The sequence below is a fragment of the Orcinus orca genome, chromosome 5, assembly GCF_937001465.1.
Source record: "Orcinus orca chromosome 5, mOrcOrc1.1, whole genome shotgun sequence".
In the NCBI taxonomy this organism is placed as follows: domain Eukaryota; kingdom Metazoa; phylum Chordata; class Mammalia; order Artiodactyla; family Delphinidae; genus Orcinus; species Orcinus orca.
In genome coordinates this window covers 8,675,518-8,698,928 of record NC_064563.1, presented here as the reverse complement: position 1 = coordinate 8,698,928, position 23,411 = coordinate 8,675,518, and the positions used below count along the sequence as shown (strand labels likewise).

Genomic DNA, 23,411 nt, shown 5'->3' with positions numbered 1-23,411 from the left:
GTGAGCCGGCCCAGGATGCAGCGTATGCGGCGGCACTGTTTATTTTGCTCGTCATGATTGATTTGGTGCCAAGACAGCAGGCTGAGGAGTGAGACATTCTGTCAGTCAGCTGCTTGCCCAGGCTGCTCAGTGCCAGCCAAGCAATTTGAGGACTCTTCCCACTGCGGTGAAGGCTGAGCCGACTGCTTTGGCAGGTTCACCGGTGAAGTCCAAGATGGACGGTGTGTGTATGAAAAGACTCCAGGAACTGTCTGGGCTTCAGGGTTCCGGGGCACCAGTTTCTTGGCCCTGGTGTCACTCAGGACCTCTTGAGGCCCTTCCAAGGGTGATGCATGTTTCGGTTTGGTCCTGGAGAGGTGACTCAGACATAAGGAAGGGGCTGGCCCACCCCTAGGCCATTTGGTAGCACTGGAGTCATTCTAGCACCTTCTGAGACCATGCCTGAGGGTCCTGGGCCTTGGGTTCAGTCAGATCTGATTATTTCGCATAGAGAGTGCAGTTCCTTATTGAAGTCCAGCACAGACACAGGGATTTCTTCCAGACCCAGAGGTCTCCTCCTGAAGGTTTTCTGTGGATCGGATGTTGGTGCCTCGTGGAGGGCCTGCAAGGATGTTGTTTGACTAGGGTGTCTGTACCTGCTTGTCTTGTCCTGGGTCATTTCCTCAGGCTTGACCACTCTCTTCTCCTCTGTACCCTTGACCCCTCTCTTCAATATTTGTTTTTTTTGGTTCCTTGTGGCTTTCCAGACCAAAATGGCACCCTTAATTAAGGTCTTCAGAGACGCTTCTGCTCTGAATTACCTCACCGGTTATCTAGTCTCCCCTTCCGATACTGTTTTCACTCTCAATTCCAGGCAAATTTGATCTCCTGAGGGAAGACTCCCTCCCCCACTCCCACTTTATTCTTTTCACTTGTACTAAAAGTCAACAAAATGTAAAAATCCCAGTTTCCAGTCATAACTTTATGGTGTCTGCTGGCTGTCTGTGGGCAACTGTGTCAACTGGAAGTATTATCACACAGTGAAGAGAGAAAAAGTGTTCATGTCCCAGAAAGGATTACCTAGCCCGTGAAATTTAAACTGTATATGGAAAGCTCACGTTAATCCAGGGAGAAGAGAGAGGTATTAACACCCACATCCCCGAGACCATCTTTTTCCTTCGCACCTTTGCTACTCTGAGTGGGGTCCTCACCTGGGAACTTCTTCCAAATGCAGCATCTTGGGCCCCGCCCTGGCCCTACTGATTCTGAATCTGCCTTTTAACAAGATTGCCTAGGTAATTCAGGAGCAGAGTAGAGTTTGAGAGGCACTGCTGCAAGTCCCACGAGCATTAGTCAGACTACTTCCACAGCAGTTCACTTCTAAAGAGAACATTTATTGGGATCACAGCTCATACAGCAGACTCTGGGTGTTGTTGCTGTTTTAAAATAGGATTAAAAGAATTTTCTTCCCGAAGGAATGCATGCACACAGTTAAGAGCAAAATTCAGACTGCTCGCAGTGGGGGCCAATGAAAATTTAGACACTCTCACCCCAGTCTTCCCCAACCCCAGGCTCACTCCTCATTCCCTTGGACTTATTTCCAGAAATTGTTGGTCTCCCCTCTGCTACCCTCCTGAGGCTGCATCTTACATTTTCTACTAGAATTCGAGGAGGGGAACTAGAGTCACTGTACAGAAATCCATTTTCGATTCCGACGAGGCTCGAATGAATTTGTGAACAGGCCAGAAAGCTGCATGGCAGCAGGTCAAAGGTGTTGGGTGAGGGAGTCCGAAAGGGACGCCAGCAACATGGCTTTATTATTAGCAAGTTTTAATTGTTTCACACTGTCCACTAATTTTAAAAACAGGGCAGCCTACTTAATGACTTATTTCTGTCATTTGCTATTTCTCTTTTGCTGGGACAGATTCTGCCAGCAGAGGTGTGGCCACCTAGATGCTCTGACTTCTTTTGCTTTTTTCTATCTGAAAGGACAGAGATGGAGACCCCCATGTGCTGGTCTTTTATTATGATGATGATTTTTAATGTAGCGTATTAAGCTGCTTTAATTTGTGTTTGAGAAAATAAGCCTCAATTTTGGGACGCGCTTTGGGGAAACTTTGTAGAAGACTCATATTTGAAGTGATAATTTAATAGCAAGTTCTTGCCCTTTTAAAAGACAGTTTTATTGAGGTATCATTTGCATGCCATAAATTCCTCTGGTTTTAGGCATGCAATTCAGTGATTTTTAGGAAATTGAGTTGTACAGTCATCACCAAAATCCAGGTTTCCATTACCCCAAAAAAGATCCTTGTGTCCATTTGCAGTCAACCCTGTTTGCACCCCCCAGCCCCAGACTACTAATTGACTTTCTATCTCTATACATTTGCCTTTTCTGGACATTTATATAAATGGAATTGTACAATACATGGTCTTTTGTGACTGGCTTCTTACACTTAGCATAATGTTTTTGAAGTTCATCCATGCAGTAGCTTGTATCAACACTTCATTCTTCTTTACTGCCAAGTAACATTCCAGTGTGTGGATATGCCACATTCTGTTTATGAACCAGTTCACCAGTTGATGGACTCTTGTTTTCTTTCCACTCTTTGGCTAGTATGAATCACGTTACTGTGGACATCTGCATGCAGCTCTTCGTGTGGATATTTTCATTTCTGTTGGGTAGATACCCATGGGTGGGTTTGCTGGGTCATGTGATAAATTTATGCTTAACTTTAAAAGGATTGTTTTTTAAAGTTGTGGCAGAATGCACATCACATAGAATTTATCAACTTAACCATTTTTAAGTGTACAGTTCAGCGGCACAGAGAAATTCACTATGCTGTGCGGCCATCCCCACCGTCTCTGCTTAGAATTCATTTCATCCTGCAAAACTGAAACTGCCCACTGAACAGTAACTCCCCATGGCTCTGTCCACTCCGCTCCTGCCAGCCTCCATTATTCTCTCTGTCTCTATGATTTGACTACTTTTCAGTCTGTTGATTATGTTCTTTTGATGCACAGAAGTTTAAAATTTTGATTAAGTCCTTTTCTTTTTTTTTTTTTTTTGCTGCATTGTGCAGTTTGTGGGATCTTATTTCCCCAACCAGGGATCGAACCCGGGCCGCCTGCAGTGGAAGTGCCAAGTTCTAACCACTGGACCCCCAGAGAATTCCCAATTAAATCCTATTTTTTGTTGTTGCCTTTGCTTTTGGTGTCATATCCAAGAAGTCACTGCCAAATCGAATGTCATGCAGCTTTCCCCCCCTGTATTTTCTCCTAAGAGTTTTATAGTTTTAGGTTTTATGTTTAGGTCTTGGATCCATTTGAAGTTAGTTTTTGTATATGGTGTAAGGTAAGGGTCCAACAATTTCATTCTTTTGCATGTGAATGTCCAGTTTTTCCAGCATCGTTTGTCGAAAAGACTGTCCTTTTCCCATTGAATGGTCTTGGCACCCTTGTCGAGAATCATTTGACCATATATGTGAGGGTTTATTTTGGGGTTTTCTATTGGTTTAACTTTTTAAGAAACCACCAAACGGTTTCCAAAGCAACTGTGCCGTGTTACAATCCCCTCCAACAATGTGTGAGGATTCCCATTTCCTCATATCCTTGACAAAATTTATTACCTGCTCTTTTTTTTTTTTTTAAATTTTGTTGTGCTGCTGGGTCTTAGTTGCAGCAGGCAGGCTCCTTAGTTGTGGCTCAAGGACTCCTTAGTTGTAGCAGGCGGGCTCCTTAGTTGCGGCATGCATGTGGGATCTAGTTCCCTGACCAGGGATCAAACCCGGGTCCCCTGCATTGGGAGCACAGAGTCTTAACCACTGCGCCACCAGGGAAGTCCCCTTACCTGCTCTTTTGATTATAGCCATCCTCGTAGGTGTGAAGTTGTATCTCATTGTGGTTTTGGTTCTTGACCTTTGAACATTCTGCCTTTGTCCAGCCTGGAACAGAGAGGTAGTAAGACAGAGTGAGGACACCCTCCCTCCCTCCCCCCGACATACACACAACCACAGGACCAGTTACCTGCCTGAACGCACTTAGTCCTTCTGCAGGGTAGACTGAATAAGCTCGGGCAAGTGTCTTAACATCTTAGAGCCTCAGCTTTCTCTTCTGAATAACGGGAATAATAAATCCCTTTCTCGAGACTTCCCTGGCAGTCCATTAAGACTCCGAGCTTCCACTGCAGGGGGCATGGGTTCGATCCCTGGCTGGGGAACTAAGATCCCACATGCCATGTGGTACGGCCAAAAAAAAAAAAATCGCTTTCTCACACGAGGTGAGATAAGAACAAGTATACAAGTGCCTTTTTTTTCTGGTTCTTAATAAATGTTGGATTCACAGTTTTACTCCCTACATTTCCCATCTGTGTGATTTTGCTGTGGGACGTCCCTGTCACTGATTTAACTTTTCCAGCAAATATGACTTTCCAGCATTTTAAGCATCACAGAGCCCTGCTAGCAGCTTGGCCATCTCTCTCCGGTTCCTCTGGATGCCACCCAAATATCTTCACGCTCACGTCTCTCATCGACGCTGAGTGAACTGGGAAGCACCCTGCCCCCTTGCCTGCCTGTCATCTGGGTCATGATCACTTGTTTATCCAGTTTTGCTTCCTTCTCATCATCCGTCCTGGCTTCTGTGTAGTCTGACAAAATCTGGTGCATTCTCCTGACCTCTCACTCTGGATCCTGTTGGGGCAAAAAACATGTTTATCCTGGGCCTGTCGAAAGCAATGAGGTGGCCTTTCCTTTCTTGGTGCTGCCACGGTGCTGCCACATCTGCAGAGACTTGCCCCCGGGTGGGGGGGGAGGGGAGATGCACTCCCCCTGGCAGCCTCCCCGCCTGTGCCTGGGTTGCTAGCTGCGGTGGCAATTGGCTTGGCAGTGCACGCCCTAAAAGGTTGTCCTGCAGCTGATACTTTGTTGAAGCTGCGAGGCCAACCCCCTTGGGAGTTCCCTGCAACAGCAGCTGTCTTGTCTTATTAAGGAGAGACATGGGAAAGGTGTTTTGAAGGGAGACGTCTTATCTCAAAGCACAGTGGCTGGGCCTGAACATCTGGAAGGGAGATAGGAAGGCCAAGGCAGAGGGCAGGGTGGCAGCAGCTTGGGACACTTGGCAGAAAATGCTTCGCTGGCAGTTGAGGATAATGGTTGAATGTTTTCCAAGGACATAATACGTCCCCTTCAGTAAACTGGGCAGTAAGTCCCATACATATTAAAAATGTTGTGCACTTAGGTTCTGAGTGTCCCATGATGCTTGTACACATGTTAGGAAGTATTTTTCCTATCCTACCAACATGAAAAATTTAGAAGCAAGTGAGCAAAATCGAGAGACTTCCAGATATCTCAATGGGGTATAACTTTCATCAATTAGAACCACTTAAGAAATATGGGGACTATTCTTTGCCCAAGCTGTTAGGATCCATAGTGAAGACTTGGGTTTGAGGGGGTGAATTCCCTTTAAACTCTAGTGCAGCAGTGTCACCAGAAGTAGAATGTGAGCGCACATCTGTAACTTGACATTTCCTTATAGCTACTTGTATATTTTCTTTTAAATTTTCGTTGGAGTATAGTTGATTTACAATGTTGTTAGTTTCTGCTGTACAGCAAAGTGAATCAGTTATACATATAGATGTATCCACTCTTTTTTAGATTCTTTTCCCATATAGGTCATTACAGAGTATTGAGTAGAGTTCCCTGTGCTATAAAGTAGGTCCTTATTAGTTATCTATTTTATGCCACTTGTATTTATTTCCTTGGGCTGCCATAACAAATGATCACAAACAAATTGTCAGAAAGTTCCTTTAATTCAGTCCTGGAGGCCAGAGGTTTGAAATCAAGGTGTCAGCAGGGCCATGCTCCCTTTGAAGGGTCTGGAAAGAATCCTTCCTTGCCTTTTCTAGCATCTGGTGATTCCTGGCAACGCTTGGCCTTTCTTGTTTTTGTTTTTTCCCCCGTGACTTTTGGGATCTTAGTTCCCCGACCAGGGATTGAACCCACACCCATGGTAGTGAAAGCACGGACTCCTAACCACTGGACTCTAATGTTATAGTCCAGGGAATTCCCCTTCCTTGGTTTTATAGTTGTGTCTCTCCAGTCTCCGCCTCCGTTCTCACATGGCATCTTCCCTGAGTGTCAGTGATTCGGCTTCCAAATCTCCCTCTCTCCTTTCTCTTATAAAAATACCAGTTATTGGGCTTCCCTGGTGGCGCAGTGGTTGAGAGTCCGCCTGCTGATGCAGGGGACTCGGGTTCATGCCCCGATCTGGGAAGGTCCCACATGCCGTGGAGCGGCTGGGCCCGTGAGCCATGGCCACTGAGCCTGCGTGTCCGGAGCCTGTGCTCCGCAACGGGAGAGGCCACAACAGTGAGAGGCCCGCGTATTGCAAAAAAACAAACAAACCAGTTATTGGTTTTAGGGCCCAGTCTAAACCAGGATAATTTCATCTCAAGATCCTTAAGTAGGACTTCCCTGGTGGTGCAGTGGTTAAGAATTCACCTGTCAATGCAGGGGACCTGGGTTTAAGCCCTGGTCCGGGAAGATCCCACGTGCCACAGAGCAACTAAGCCCATGCATCACAACTACTGAGCCTGCATGCTGCAACTACTGAAGCCCATGTGCCTAGAGCCCGTGCTCCGCAACAAGAGAAGCCACCGCAGTGAGAAGCCTGCGCACTGCAACGAAGAGTAGCCCCTGCTCACCACAACTAGAGAAAGCCCACGCACAGCAACAGAAACCCAACGCAGCCAAAAATAAGTTTAAAAAAGAAAAAAAGATACTTAAGTAATCCTATTTCCAAATAAGTTCCCTTTGTGAGGTTCCAGGTGGTCCTAAACTTTGGGGGGACACTATTCCACCCACCACACCACATTAAAAAAAATGAGAGAAAACAATTCCATTTCGTTAATTTTAATGTTTTATGTAATATTCCAAAATATCATTATAACATGTAATCAATATAACAGAATTCTTAACGAGATATTTTAACATTCTTTTTTCCCCCTTGGACACTAAGTCTTTGAAATTCAGTGCATATCTTACAGTTACAACGCATCTCAACTTGGACTTTCTCTGAGGGCTGCATAGCGGCTTGTGGCGGACTGCCATGTGCTGGCCAACACGCTGACAAAGCTTTTATGCTTCTCAGTGTTTTGCCCTGTACTTTCGCCCTCTCTCCTCTCTTCTCGCCCTCCCTTTACCCTCCTCTTAGCTTAAGAAATAAAAACCTACTTTGTAAAAGCTACTGGGTCCCCAAGACTCAGTGGAGGAAGCCGAGTTAGCCAGTTTTGAAAGAAAAGTCCTTTATTCAGTTCATTTTTAAGCATCAGGGTTCATTGTTGTACAGCTTATTAAGCACTTCTATCACAAGTGGCTTAAATAAATGTGGTTAATATTTGGGATGTAACATTTTTTATTGAGTAGGCTATTGGGAGGAATCTCCCTGCCATGAGATTTGTGACCCACCCATTTAGCAGCCCCTGCATGGACGTGGCATTATTCTGTCCTGTTAAGACAAGAAGAGGCACAAACTTTTCTTTCTGGGCTGATTGCTCTGAGTCTTTTGCAGTCATGAAGTTAAGATTAATATCTCTAAAAATCTGTATTGTCTTCTCCAAGAGTTGCAAGCTTGTTACTTTTTGGCTTGAACCTCAGTGAGGGGAGGGGTTGGTTTATAAGCAGACCCACAGGGAGAAGAGTTTTGGATCCTTGAATTCTTAAATGTGGTCTGTGATAAGAAGGTGGTTTCCACCCTCCTTCACACAACTGATGTATACTGAGCCTCTGTTATTGTTGTTGGAATCTCTCCGGAATTATGTTTTCCCTTCAGAGGAATCAATGTTAAAGAAAATTAGCAAGCAACCCATGAATATGAATACCACAGAGAAGAATATAGAGTACAGTGGGAATGTCCCTTCCCCTCCCCAACTTTTGCCCCATCCCCCATGAGTATGTATCTGTCTAGGCCCTCTGTATACCCACCCACATTCATATACACACACACACACACACACACACACACACACACACACACACACACACACACACACATTTTTGGCTGCGTCGCCTGCCTTGTAGGATCTTAGTTTCCCCACCAGGGATCGAACCTAGGCCCTTGGCAGTGGAAGTGCAGAGTCCTAACCACTGGACCACCATGGAATTCCCCACATTCGTATATATTTAAATTGCTTATTCATTTATTTTTAAAAAACATATATCAGATTATGGTATATATTGTTCTGTGGTTTGCCTTTTCTGCCATTTACCGGGACTTAGAGAGATTCCACATCAGCACAAATAGTTAGCCGCCTTCTTTTTTTTTTTAAGCCATTTTTTAAAAAATTGAAGTATAGTTAATTTACAATGTTGTGTTAGTTTCAGGTATACAGCAAAGTGATTCAGTTTGTATTGTACATACATACATATATACTTTTTAAAATAAACTTATTTATTTTTGCCTGCGTTGGGTCTTCGTTGTGGTGTGCGGGCTTCTCATTGTGGTGGCTTCTCATTTCAGGTCACAGTCTCTAGGAGCGGGCTCCAGTAGTGGTGGGGCTCATGGGCTCAGTAGTTGTGGCTCACGGGCTTAGTTGCTGCACAGCATGTGGGATCTTCCTGGACCAGGGATCAAACCTGTGTCCCCTGCATTGGCAGGAGGATTCTTAACCACTGCGCCCCCAGGGAAGCCCCTATATTCTTTTTCAGATTCTTTTCCCTTATAGGTTATTACAAGGTATTGAATATACTTCCCTGTGCTATACAGTAGGTCCTTGTTTATCTGTTTTATATATAGTAGTGTGTATATGTTAATCCCAAACTCCTCATTTATCCCCTGCTCCCTGCTATCCCCACTGGTAACTTTGTTTTCTATATCTGTGAGTCTATTTCTGTTTTGTAAATAAGTTCATTTGTATCATTATTTAGATTGCACATATAAGTGATATCATATGATATTTGTCTTTGAGTTACTTCACTTAGTATTATAATCTCTAGGTCCATCCATGTTGCTGCAAATGGCATTATTTCATTCTTTCTTATGCCTGAGTAATATTCCATTGTATATGTAATATATATACATACACAATGGAATATTACTTTATATATATATTTATAAATATATATATGTATCTCACATCTTTATCCATTCATCTGTCGATGGACACTTAGGTTGCTTCCATGTCTTGAGTTAGCCTTTTTTTTTTTTTTTTAATTTGGCCACACTACGCGGCATGTGGGATCTTAGTTCCCTGACCAGGGTTCGAACCTGCTGCTTCTGAATGTGGCCCCTGCATTGGAAGCACAGAGTCTTAACCACTGGACCTCCAGGGAAGTCCCTAGCGTGTGATAAAGGTGGTACAATAGTCGGTAGTAACAAGCTACATAATTTAATAAATTCTTCTCTTGATCAAATTTTAGATGACATATATATGATATATATAAGATGACATATATATATATATTTTGCTTTAATAAACAGTATATACAAATATCATTGAGCACATGTGAATATTTCTGTAGGTGCCCTTCCTAATTGTGCTGTTGGGCCAAAGGGCAGGAACATTACAATTTGACTTCCAAAAGGCTGCACCAGTGTTTCCTCCCACACATGTGTATGAGGTGCATGTTTCCCCTGCAAGATGTCAACCTTTTTTTTTATTTTTTGGCAAACTAATTAGTGTGAGGAAATATATCACAGGGTTTTTATCTTTTATTTATTTTTCTTGTTTTTGCTTTTTAAAAATTTCATCACAGGGCTTTTAATTTTTTATTTCCCCATTAATAGTTACTTTGACCACTTTGTACAGGTTTGTTTGTAATTAGCATTCATTTTTCTTGGAATCACTTGGATTTGCCATTTTGTTTCTATCAGACTGCCTTTTCAGATTGTTTTGTAGATGATCTATATATGCTCTGGATCTTAATACTTTGATTATGGGTTGTAAGTGTATGCCCTCTCAACTGATCCTGATTTACAACATTTATAGATTAAGGAGAATTGATATCTTTACACTGTTCAGTCTTCCTATCAAGAACAATGCATATTTCTTCATTTATTCATCTTTAGTGGACAGTTGTAGTTTTTTGAATATAGGTCTGATTCATCTTGAAGTTTTGACCCTAAGTATTTGATGGCTGTTGCTATTAGGATCTTTTTTTTTCCTGTTACATTTTCTGAGTGGCTGTTGGTGATGGAAAAGCTTCTGAGTTTTATGTTGCTCTTATATCCAGCCAGTTTATTAATTTCTTTATTGGTTTTGATAATCTTTAAGAATTGCCTACCAATATCCATAGTTTTTGTGTACTGCTAGTACAGTGTTGAACTCTGGGCATATTCAGGACTTTCTTGTTTTGGTGACTTTAATAGGAATGATTTTTTTTTTTTGGCTGCGCTGCGTGGCATGTGGGATCTTAATTCACTGACCAGGGATCGAACCTGTGCCCCCTGCATTGGAAGTGCGGAGTCTTAACCACTGGACCACCAGGGAAGTCCCAGTAGGAATGATTTTATGTCTATTTAGTATAATGTTTGCTTTCAAGTTAATATAATTTTCTTCTATACCAAATTTGCTATTTTTTTAAAAATCAGAAATTAATTTTGAATGCTTTGAAAAGCTTTTTTGGGCATCAGTCGTAATGATTTTCTCTTCCTTTAATTTGTTAATGTATGAATTAATTTGTTTCAAATGATCTATCTTTGCATTCCTGTAATAAAGTTTAGTTATTATGTACTAGTCAAGATGCATGATGTTGGATTGTGTAGTGTCAAATTTTAAAAAAATTTGTCAAATTTTAAAAAAATATTTACTTATTTTGGCTGTGCCAGGTCTTAGTTGTGGCACGCAGGATCTTGGTTGCAGCACGCGGACTTCTTAGTTCCGGCATGAGGGCTTCTTAGTTGTGGCATGTAGGATCTAGTTCTCCAACCAGGGATCGAACCCGGCCCCCTGCATTGGGAGTGCAGAGTCTTACCCACTGGACCACCAGGGAAGTCCCCCTGTATTGTTGAATTTGATTTACAAGTATTTCATTTTTGTTGTTGTGAGGTTGGGCTGGTGACTTTTTCTATGTTTTTTTGCTCTCTGTATTTTGTTTTACTGTTAGGGTTATACTGAATTCATAGAATGTTATGTGTTTTTTAATCTTTTTATAATGCTTTGGCACCGTTTTCAATACCAATGACCTGGTTTCCTGCTGTCCAATATGGTAGCCACTAGCCACAAATGACAATTGACTATCTGAAACATGGCTTGTTTGAGTTGAGATGTGCCATGTCAGATATCCCTTGGGTTTTGAAGACTTAGCATAAAAAACTATGTACAATATCTTATTTATAATATTTTTATACCAATTCCATGTTAAAATGGTAACATTTTAGATGTTATATGAAATAAATTTATTACTTACCTTAATCTCGCCTACTTTTACTTTTTGAAATCTGGCTACTAGCAAATTTAAAATTTTGTCTGTGGTTCACATAATATTTTTGTTGGATGACCCTTGAGAATTAACTAGAATGTTCCTATAAAACTATCTGGACCTGTGTCCTTTTTTAGGAGTAGATTTTTGACGCCCTTTTCACTTCTTCTAGGATTGTTAGAAACTTTAGTACTTAGTAAATCAGGTTTGATAATTTATATTTTCTGAGGGATGTCAGGAAGTCACCTGTTTCATCTAGTTTTTCAAATTTATTGGTATAAAGTTCTACAGAGTACTTATTTAAGCTATAAAATAAATCTGTAGTTTTATGTCCTTTCTCACTTCTTTATTTCCCCCTTGATTAGACTTGCCAAGAGTTTGTTTAATGTTCTTTCTTTTTTTTTTTTTTTTTTTTGCGTTACGCGGGCCTCTCACTGTTGTGGCCTCTCTCGTTGTGGAGCACAGGCTCCGGACACGCAGGCTCAGCGGCCATAGCTCACGGGCCCAGCCGCTCCGCGGCACGTGGGATCTTCCCAGACCGGGGCACGAACCTGTGTCCCCTGCATCGGCAGGCGGACTCTCAACCACTGTGCCACCAGGGAAGCCCTAATTTAATGTTCTTTTCAAAAACCAACCATTTATATTACTGGCTAGGTATATGCTTCTGTTCATTATTGAGTTCCTTAAATATTTTTTGCATTAATTTCTTTTGTCTATTTTCCTTGAGTTTTAAAAAATTTTCCCTGAGTTTGTTACTTTTTTTCTAGATTATTGAGTTGAATGATTAGTTCATTTATTTTTAATCTTTCTGTTTTTTCCCGTAAATGCATTTAAGGGTCTTTGTTTTCCTTTATGTGTTGCCTTAACCGTATCCCATAGGTTTTGATATATTGTGTTCTTACTGAGTGATTGTGTATATGTAACCTTGCCATTTCTTTCTCTTCACATCCACTCTGTTATAAAAATGTCCACCAAGGTCACCCCATGAGCCTTTTAAGTTACTTCCCATTGTTCTCACATGTGGTGGGAATGGAGCTGATTGATTCTGCAAGGAGCATCACTTTTTTTTTTTTTTAATTTTTATTGGAGTATAGTTGATCTACAATGTTGTGTTAGTTTCTGCTGTACAGTAAAGTGAGTCAGTTATACGTATACGTATGTCCAGTCTTTTTAAATTTTCTTTACCCATATAGGTCATTACAGAGTATTGAGTAGAGTTCCTTGTAGGTCCTTATTAGTTATCTATTTTACATAGAGTAGTGTGTATGTGTCAATCCCAATCTCCCAGTTTATCCCTCCCCCCCTTCCCCCTTGGTAACCATAAGTTTGTTTTCAACATCTGTGACTCTCTGTTTTGTAAATAAGTTCATTTGTATCATTGTTTTTTTAGATTCCACATATAAGCGATATCATATGATAGTTGTCTTTCTCTGTCTGACTTACTTCACTTAGTATGATAATCTCTAGGTCCATTCATGTTGCTGCAAATGGCATTATTTCATTCCTTTTTATGGCTGAGTAATATTCCATTGTGTGTGTGTGTGTGTGTGTGTGTGTGTGTGTGTGTGTGTGTATGTGTGTATCCCACATTTTCTTTATCCATTCATCTGTCGAAGAACATTTAGGTTGCTTCCATGTCTTGGCTATTGTGAATAGTGCTGCTGTGAACATAGGGGTGCATGTATCTTTTCAAATTAAGAGTTTTGTCTGGATAATGCCCAGGAGTGGGGTTGCTGGATCATATGTGTGAGGGGCATAACTTTTCATTTGTAAGCTGTCCAATCTTTTGTTTAGTAAGAGCTGTGATTCTCTAGTGATTGGGGCCAGTATCCTGAAGCTACTTTCATCGGCTGCATCCTCTTCAGGTCCTTGCTTTGAAGTATTAACTGTTGTAGTTCATCATGACTTACAGAGCTCTTGTTCCAGCTCATCCTTCACCTAACAGGGCACTCCTAGCATACTACCATCATCTTTATAACCACTTGTGTTCACTCTAGCGCCTACCCACATTCATTACTTAATGCCCGCACCAGTCTTGTGAGATAGGTATTTTATACTCATTTTATAGCTTGGGAAGCTTAGGGAGGTTAAGGGGTTTACCCCGGGTTCATACAGTTAGTAAATGTTGGAGCTAAGATTTGAAACCACATTTATATCACTGTGAGGCCCACCCTTCTGACCACGGCTTTGATACCGTGTACCTGCAGCCTTTCTACCAGCTTCAACCTAAGATGGAACATTTTGCTGACCATGAGTTTGCCTCCCTTCCTTCCCCTATCGTGGCTGTGGGTTGGTCGAGGGCAGGTGCTGAAGGGCTGCGGAGGAAGGGGACGAGTCCTTGCGGGAGGGCTCAGAAAGGACCCCTTCCCCAGTCTCCTGCCAGCCTCTTGTGATGGAGGATTGCCTCAACCTTCCCGGCTCCCTTTTCCTCTGCCCCTTTTCTCCATCCCTGCCCTCTCGGCTGCTCCAGAGTCTGAGGAAGCAATATATCATGAAAGAACATCCTAGTCCTAGGGCTTTGCTGCAGGAACATCCAGTCTCATTCTCCCAGGTTATCTGGGAAAATTTCCAGGAATCTAGTTGCTAAGCAGAGCTTCAGGAGGAATAGGTATGCATTACCTATCTGATTCAATCCCAAAGTCTTATCTATTTTAGGCCAGTGGTTCAACCTTTTGTTTGTAATTTAGGTTGAATTTTTAAGGTAAATATTATGACATAAAAAAAGCAAGGGCGGACTTCCTTGGTGGTGCAGTGGTTAAGAATCCGCCTGCCATTTTTTTTTGGGTAGCGTGCGGGATAGTGTGGTCTTTGTGAGTTTCCACCATGGCGTACCGGGGCCAGGGCCAGGAGGTGCAGAAGGTGATGGTGCAGCCCATCAATCTCATCTTCAGATACTTGCCAAATGGATCTCGGATTCAGGTGTGGCTTTATGAGCAAGTGAATATGTGGATCGAGGCCTGTATCATTGGTACTGATGAGTATATGAACCTCGTATTAGATGATGCAGAAGAAATCCATTCTAAAACAAAGTCAAGAAAACAACGGGGTCGGATCATGCTAACATTACTCTGCTCCAAAGTGTCTCCAACTAGAAATGATCAGTGAAGTGAGAAGTTGTTGAGAAGGCAGTACAGTTTTTTTAGGTGTCCTTTGTTAGGAGTGTAGCTCTAAAGCATTTATTTATATTGTTTTGCTCACCTTTATGTTATTACCAGATGATAATAAATGCTGTGGAATTGTTTTTATTAAAATATTTAGGGCTTCCCTGGTGGCGCAGTGGTTGAGAGTCCGCCTGCCGATGCAGGGGACGCGGGTTCGTGCTCCGGTCCGGGGTATCCCACATGCCGCGGAGCGGCTGGGCCCATGAGCCATGGCTGCTGAGTCTGCGCGTCCGGAGCCTGTGCTCTGCAACGGGAGAGGCCACAACAGTGAGAGGCCCGTGTACCGCAAAAAAAAAAAAAAAAAAAAAAAAGTACATTGTTTCCTTCTAAAAAAAAAAAAATCCGTCTGCCAATGCAGGGGACATGGGTTCGAGCCCTGGTCCGGGAAGATCCCACATGCCGTGGAGCAACTAAGCCTGTGAGCCACAACTACTGAGCCCATGTGCCACAGCTGCTGAAGCCCATGTGCCTAGAGCCCGTGTTCCACAGAGATTTCTTGTGTCTCAGTATCCAGGCCTGTGAGTGTCGTGCAGTGGGCGCTCGTGGTTTGAAGAATGGATAGGTGGCGCAGGAAAGAAAGCAGGAAAAGCTTGTGTTTTATCTACCCTTTAATTAATTAATTAATTAATTAATTTATTTATTTTTGGCTGTGTTGGGTCTTTGTTGCTGCACATGGGCTTTCTCTAGTTGTGGTGCGTGGGCTTCTCATTGCGGTGGCTTCTCTTGCGGAGCACAGGCTCTAGGTGCACGGACTTCAGTAGTTGCGGCTCGTGGGCTCAGTAGTTGTGGCTTGCGGGCTCTAGAGCACAGGCTCAGCAGTTGTGGTGCATGGGCTTAGTTGCTCCGTGGCCTGTGGGATCTTCTCGGACCAGGGATCGAAGCCACGTCCCCTGCGCTGGCAGGCGGATTCTTAACCACTGTGCCACCAGGGAAGTCCCTTATCTACTCTTTGCCTTCTCCTCCCTGTGCATTCTTCCCACCACCCTGCAAATGCAGAGAGAACCCACCCCATTAGCAGTGTCTTCTGAGCTAATCCAGTGCGCACACTGTGTGAAAAGCAGTGGGGAGGTCCCATCAGACCCAAGCACATACCGAGGGGTTTCTTACCTGTGGACTCAGACCTTTTTTTGTCCAGCCTCTTTTGTCCAGGCTCTTCTCGTAGATGTGGAGTGTATGGGATTGATTCAGAGCACGCTGGCTTCTCAGCTTCCTGTAATGAGGAACTTCATGCTTAACTAGGTCACCGTCTCTCCGAGAATCTGGAGTCACAGATGCTGGCTCTGGTGGGTTTAATTCTGGTCTATACAGAGTTCCTGCCAGTTTTACTTCCTGCCCCGAGCCAGCCTGCCAGAGAAGGAGACTTAGGCTGTGGTTGCTAACCTGCCAGGATGCAAAATCCATCACGTTTGTCAAAAGCTAAAGGGGTTGCTGAGGCAAATTGAGGACAGACTCCCAAGTCACATGATTCCTCAGCGTTCTGAACTTCAGTCCTTATCCAGTTGACCCCAAACCCTAACATAAATCCTCGGCCTTACTAAGTGAGGAAACCCTTGACTAGGCAACTCGGCACATTTATGATAATCCTGTGTTCCCTCGGTGGGCCTCGGTGACGGTGTTGGCGTTCCTTCCTATCCAGATAGCACAGATTTATTAAGTTCTGGATTGTATTAGGAATTATGGTGTTTCTCCATGTGATAGAAGGCATCATTGGTCCTGGACTGGAAGTTAACAGAAGGAAATAGGATGATTTGCTCATGTAATTTAGGGACAGGAAAATGGATGGACCTTTTTTTTTTTTTTTGCCTTAGTGATTGCCATTAAAGAAAAAGAAAAAAGCAAGTGGGGATGGTTGACCCTAATGACTAAAGGAAAAAGTGAAAGAGAAAGAAATGGGTTTGGAGACACCCTGCCTCATGTCTTTGCGCTCCATTCCTGTCCCTGCTTCAAGCCTGGAGGATCCTGTTTGAGAGGAAGGGAAGAGATCAAGTAACCAGGCTAAAGTCTTTATCATCGCCCGGGAGGCCTTGTAGGATTCCCCGCCACGTCCACCTTACCTCGCTGTCTGCGGCTCTTTCCTTTGCTTGCTGTGCTCTAGCTGTGCTGGCCTTTGTGTTGAGCAGACCAGGCATGCTCGCCTTTTCGAGCCTGGGATGCTCTTCCGCCAGGTCCCTAACGGTCAAGCCTTTGGTTGAATGCCACCCTCTCTAAAAGGCCTGGTTGAACTTGCACGTTCGATCTCACTGTTCCCCGAACCCCCCTGTATCCATCGCTCCATCTTTCTTTCCGAGCGCCGTCACTCTCTGACATACTGTATGATGTGCTTATTGGTGTTGCCCGTTTGCCCTCTCCTGCAGCACCCCAGTGTCAGCTCCTTGAGGACAGGCAGGATCTTTCTTCGTTCCCTTCCATACCCAGCAAAAGTACCCGGCCCATGGTAGGCCCTCAGCACACCCTGTGGTAGTGAGTGACTCAGTATGCATAGTAGTCTTTGGCTTAGAATGTAGGTCTCCGAACTCAGGGCTTCTGGCTATCACTGTTTTCTCTTCTTAGGTTTGTCCTGCTCTCCTTCATTCACTTGTTTTGTCATCACTTTTCTTTTTCCAACCAAAGGTCATTTCGGAGAGGGCAGCGGGATCAGACCAAGCGCTCAGAGAAGCTGGGGGCTGTGGGAGTCCCTTCAGGTAGCTCTCCCACGATTAGAAGAGGAGAGGTCCACGGGGCGGGGGGTGGTCTCCCCCAGCCCTCCGGAGCCTGTCGGGCTGCTTTGCGGGGAGCAGGTTCTTATGAGTGTCCCCCTCAAGAACATGGCCTCGGAGACCTTTCCAAGTCTCTAAGGAGGTGGATGGCTCACGGCAGAGAATTTCAGGGCCCGGCTCAGCTTAGTAGCAGAGCAATGAGGGTAACGGTAGGTCCTGCCTAGGTCCTGCCTGGTGCCTGGCCAAACAGAGGAGGGTGACAGGGGCTACTCGCGGGGGGCTGCTCTGTTGGGGTACCTGGTGTAAGGTCCTTCCTCGGGCCCATCCTTCCCCATGCACGCTGTGATGAAATGTGAGGCGCCGTCGGGTTGGGCTTGCCAGGTTCACGGGCCCCCTGGAGAGGACTTACCATCCAAAGCAGATTTTTCTTCTTCCACCTTGACCCTTCCTGCCTTACCAATTATTTATTCTTTCTTTCTTACTCTCCTATACACGCCTATACTTCAGAAACTGTTCCTCTCTTGGAGAGTTTTCTGTGTGAGGTCAAGGCAGCAGCCATTCTGGAATTTTCTACAAATCAGACTCCTGTTAACTTCAGCCATCTGGTACACGAGGGGATGGAGGGTTGGGTGGGGGGCAGGATCCAAAGCAGGGAGGAGAGACGTCTGAGGGAACAAAAGATCTAATACGAAGCCCAAGCACAGAAATCTACTGCGATTTGTTTCAAGGCCAGTGCTGTCCAGTGGAAGTGTAATGTGAACCACATGTGTAATTTTAAATGTTCTGGTGGCCACATTAAGAAAAGTAAAAAAGAAACAGGTCAAATGAATTTTAATATCTCTTATTTAACTCCATGTATCTAAACTACTGACATTTCAACATGTAATGAATATGAAAATTACTGAGACTTTTTTCCCCTCGCGCCTGTCTTCTAACTCTGTGTATTTTAAGCCCACAATGCATTTCAACGTGCACAAGCCACATTTCAAGTGCGCAATAGCCACGTGTGGCTTGTGACTCCCGTATTGGACAGAGCACGTAGAAGGCCCAGAATGAATCTGCCTGTGTCTCATGTTGTTCTAACAATTAATTTTTTGGTTTCCCAGCCACAGCAGATTTGAAGCAGTAAATAAGAGAGGGATGGAGTGGTGAAGGATACACCAGAAGTGGGCAGAATTCTAAGCGGCTTGAGTCATTCAGTACAAGCCTTCCACATTGCCTTCCACAACTTACGACCCCTGAATACCCAGCATGATAGCTTGGTAGCGTAGTTGGGAATAATCGATGTCTTTCTATCCTTGTCCTCTGCTTCACAACCCAAGTCATCACTGAAATGCTCAATCATATTCGCTGTTCTCTAAGAAGGTGGGGAAGTGTGAAGTAAGTGGAAGAAGTTAAGGAAGATCTCTATCAAGCGTTGCTAAAATAATAGCATTCTAGTACAGGAGGCCTGGGAAATACACAGAGGTAAAAATCCCAGACGACGTGGCGAGCCCTGTCCACTTCTACAGCTGGGACCCCCCCCAAAGGACTTGGAGGACCCTGCACATGTGGCTTCAACTGCTGTGTCCCTCCTCATGTCCCCAAGATTGCTGACTTCTTCAGTTACGCGGGGCAGAGTTGCAGCTGGAGCCCCAGCTGTGTTGCAGGGACCTCAGGAGTCTGGCTCATCCCTTTGGGAAGCTTCATGGATGGACTCCCTTGGAATTGACCCCCCCATGGAGGCTCGCTTGGGGCGGTGTTACCGAAGTGTATGGGACGGTCCTTTTTCTGAGGCAGTACTTGGATTCCAGCCAGCAGAAAAGAAACCCAAATCAAAAACACAATAAAAAACCCAAAGGCCCAAGTCACACACCTTCTTTGCTTTCTTTCTGTATTCGTTTCTTGTGAATATAGAGAATATTATTAAGTCTGGAGTGGGGAGGGTAGCTGTCACGTGACTAGAGTGTATTATTCGCGTGTAATACATTCAGTCCATGGCTGCCTGTTACATAACGTTGTTTCTCTATTCATTTTTTTTTTAGGCTGAGGAATCTTGTAAATGTAATGGCTGGAAAAACCCCAACCCTTCTCCCACTCCCCCCAGAGCCGACCTGCAGCAAATAATTGTCAGTCTGACGGAATCCTGCCGGAGTTGTAGCCATGCCCTCGGTGAGTTCCTAAATCTTCAAGGAGACCAACGATGTCATTGTTGCCTGCAAGTTCTAACTTACTGAATTCGTGGGTTAACCAGACTTGCACACCTCACCTCCTTATGAGGCAACAAAAGAGACTCTTTAGCTTCATGAATCTGCTGGGGAGGCTTCACGTGGGAGACAAATCCTGTACTGTTTGCATAGATTCCTCATCTGTCTCTTCCCGGGTTTTCCCTAAGAGCTGGTTGACTGGGACGGAGTTGGCGGGGGAGTGAGGGAGACGGGGATTGCCAAATAAGATGAAACGTGGCAGCCAAGCTACTTAGATGAACACGTAATATGTCCTGATTCTGATTCTCATTTTTCTTATTATTTTCTGATTCCCTGAACTTTCTGGGAATGTTTATCTTCATATTCTTTAGTTTCCTGTGTCTGCGAGCTCTTTTCTTCCTTGGGGTTGTGCTTGGTAAATATTTACTTGTGTTTTCCCTTTCAACTTTCTTATCTGTCCCTGCAAGATAATCATTGTCAGCCTGGCCATATAGACTCTGCCAGAAGTAGTCAACAGGCCTGTGCTAATATGTTCTGTGTCCTGATCCTACTTTTAGGATACAGATTTTCTTTTTAAATTGTATTTTGTTTGAGTGGGTAAGGTTACTGAGAAATTCGTTTTCCCGAGATATTAAAATTCCAGTTCCCAGGGGATCTGGGACTCCCGTACTTATTTTATTTACTTTTCTGCCTTCAGCTATCTGGTCTCCCAAAGAACGTCTCTGTGTCCAGTTTACTGTCCAGTGTTGCAAGGACGCAGCGCCAAACATTCTCACTAATGTACTTTGGCCTTTTCCATTCTGACCCTTTATAAGGGGGTGGCTCCATTTGTTTATTTATTTTTTTAATTTAAACTTTATTTATTTTTGGCTGTGTCGGGTCTTAGTTGCGGCATGCAGGATCTTTCATTGTGGCACGAGGGCTTCTCTCTAGGTGTGGCGCATGGGCTCCGGAGTGCCTGGGCTCTGTAGTTGCAGTGCTCTGTCCTAGTTGCCCTGTGGCGTGTGGGATCTTAGTTCCCCGACCAGCAATTGAACCTGCGTCCCCTGCATTAGAAGGTGGATTCTCAACTGCTGGACCACCAGGGAAGTCTCTATTTAGACTTTTTATTTTATATTGGAGTATAGTTGATTAACAATGTCATGTTAGTTTCAGGTGTACAGCAAAGTGATTCAGTTATACATATACATGTATCTATTCTTTTTCAAATTCTTTTCCCATTTAGGTTGCTACATAATATTGAGCAGAGTTCCCTGTGCTCTACAGTAGGTCCTTGTTGGTTATCCATTTTAAATATAACGTGGGTACATGTCAATCCCAAACTCCCTAACTATCCCTCTCCCACACCCTTCCCCCCTGGAAACCATAAGTTCATTCTCTACGTCTGTGAGTCTGTTTCGGTTTTGTACATAAGTTCATTTGTATCATTTTTTTAAGATTCTGCCTGTAAGCAATATCATATGATATTTGTCTTTGTCTGATTTACTTCACTCAGTACGACAATGTCTAGGTCCATCCATGTGGCTACAAATGGCATTATTTCATTCTTTTTTTTATGGCTGCGTAATATTCCATTGTATACATGTGCCACATCTTCTTTATCTATTCATCTGTCAGTGGGCATTCAGGTTGTTTTCATGTCTTGGCTATTGTGAATAGTGCTGCTGTGAACACTGGGGTGCGTGCATCCTTTTGGATCATGTTTTTCTCCAGATATATGCCCAGGAGTGGGATTGCAGGGTCATATGGTATGGCTGGCTCCTTTTAGCAATCATCTTTCTCTAAACCTTCCTGCTGGTTTCAGATGGTGGAGCATCAGCCTTCGTTAGCCTGGAGTTAGGTCTAGTCTGTGGGATCTTCCCGGACAGGGGCACGAACCCGTGTCCCCTGCATCGGCAGGCGGACTCTCAACCACTGCGCCACCTGGGAAGCTCAGAGGAATATCTTTGCTTTTAACTCACCTTTTCCACTATCGATCCCTGAGTGATGCCCTTTAGAATTGCCTCAGGAAATATGATGCAGTAGAGAACTCCCTAAACACTGGACTTGAACTGTATTTAGTATTGATTGGGAAATCCTACTATCCTACACCAATTAACATTTCAAAACAGAGTCCTTTTTCTTTGTTAGCTGCACAGATTGTCTCCTTTCTGAGCAGGTCAACACACAGGAATGCCCAAAGGCAGAAACAGCCTTTCTCAAAGAAAAGCCAACTTTGTTCCCTTTTATATTTCTTCACAAGCTTTGAAAACAAGTCCCCTTATTTGACAGTACATGATCGAGAATGGAAAAAAAGGGTACATATCCTTTGACCTGACAAATCCATGCCAGAAAGTTAACCTAAATATAAATTAAGATGTGCCTTCAGATTAAAAGGACAGCTATTATAGCCATATTCATGCTATTAAAAAAACTAGAAACAATCTAAATATTCCAATGGAGGAGATCCTTGGTTGAATTATGAAAATATATATTATGAAATTCAATATGGCTCTTAACAAAAGATGTGTTTTCCAGCATGGAAAGATATTCTTAATGTATTATTAATGAAAAAAGCAGGTCAGAAAGCAGCTTAATTGGAGGACTAAATGACAAGATCCACCAGCGCAAGTTCAAATCCTTGCTCAACAGCCAGTAGCTGTGAGTTGCGGCATATTATGTAATCAGCCTGGCCCTCCAGTTTTTCAGTTCTGAAATGGAGTTAATAATAGTATTTACCTCATGGGAGCGTCGTGAGGATTAAGTGAATGAATGCCTATCAGAATTTTAGCACAATACCTGGAAGATTAATGTGTTCTTATTACTCTTATTAGGGTTCTTTACTTCAAACAACACATGGGAACTCTGTCCAGTTTGAATGAGAAAACCGTATTCATAAGAAGAGTACTGGTCGCTTCCACAAGCCGGAAACAGAGGGAAACCCGGTATCAGTCAGGTCCTGGGATCCCAGCTGCAGGAATTCATGGGCCTTCTGTCCAGGACCCTGTATGATTCAGGTCCATTAACCTCTGTCCCTGGGAGTATTGGTTCAAGATTTAAATCCTCAGAGGAGGAGCTGATTAGTGTGGTATCTGTCACTCACCCAGCCCTGAGTTTCACCCTGTGAGAACTACCCGGAAGGTGGTCAGTCCCAAATGCAGGGCTGCTGACTTGAGAACAGCACCATGAGGATAATCTCATTTCTTTAGGTTAGATAATATTTTAATACATACGAACAGGAGATGATCTGGAAGGACATGTGTTGCACTGCTGACAGTGATTTTCTCAGGGTATTGGGGTTGTAGGCATTTTAAAAATATTTCCCCCTGTCGGTTCCTTTCTCTTCTCTGTTCAGTTTGCTTTCTTAGAATTGGGATGTCTGCATATTTTCAAGTGCTCTTGGAATTATTGCCCGAATGCCATAGATTATTTACTGGTCTTAGTGCCGGGGCTCGAGAAAAATTTTTCCTCTTCTAGAAGGAGGATTATGCCTCCTCCCCAACCCCTTTTCTTAAAGACCCTTTTTTTTTTTTTTTTTTTTTTTGGCCGGGCCGCAAGGCTTGCGGGATCTTAGTTCCCTGACCAGAGATTCAACCCGGGCCCCCAGCAGTGGGAGCCTGGAGTCCTAACCACTGGACCACCAGGGAATTCCCTTTAAAAACTTTTTATTGTGGAAACTTCCACCTATGCATCAAGGTAGGAAGAATCATTTAATAAACAGCCTTGTATCCATCAGCCAGCTTTAACAATGATTAACATTTGACAATTTCCCTCCCCACGTTGTTGTTTTTTTCTTTTTTTGCCAGACATCTTTTCTTATTCCTGCACATGACTTCTTAAATATTACCAACAAAGTAGAGGTCGGGGTCTAGGGAATTCTGTCCAGTGTCATGCAAGCTTGAATTCTCAAAAACATTTCGATTTGTGTGCACTGTGCTATTTTCACAGTTACTATTCTGAGTATGATGAGTTTAGATCCTACAATATATGTCGTGTTCT

The 23,411-nt window shown here is 43.6% G+C and overlaps 1 protein-coding gene and 1 pseudogene across 4 annotated transcripts in view; both read left to right on the top strand.

Annotated features, from left to right (window-relative positions):
* The window catches only part of KAT2B (lysine acetyltransferase 2B), a 103,579-nt gene that overhangs the window by 14,791 nt on the left and 65,377 nt on the right, over nt 1-23,411 (top strand). For all 4 annotated transcript variants that reach the window (XM_049710114.1, XM_033431985.2, XM_049710117.1 and 1 more), the window contains one exon: nt 19,272-19,398. In XM_049710114.1, the coding sequence (XP_049566071.1) occupies nt 19,272-19,398 (127 nt within the window). The remainder of the gene's footprint in view (nt 1-19,271; nt 19,399-23,411) is intronic.
* LOC117202184 (small nuclear ribonucleoprotein E-like) lies at nt 11,522-14,868 on the top strand (annotated as a pseudogene).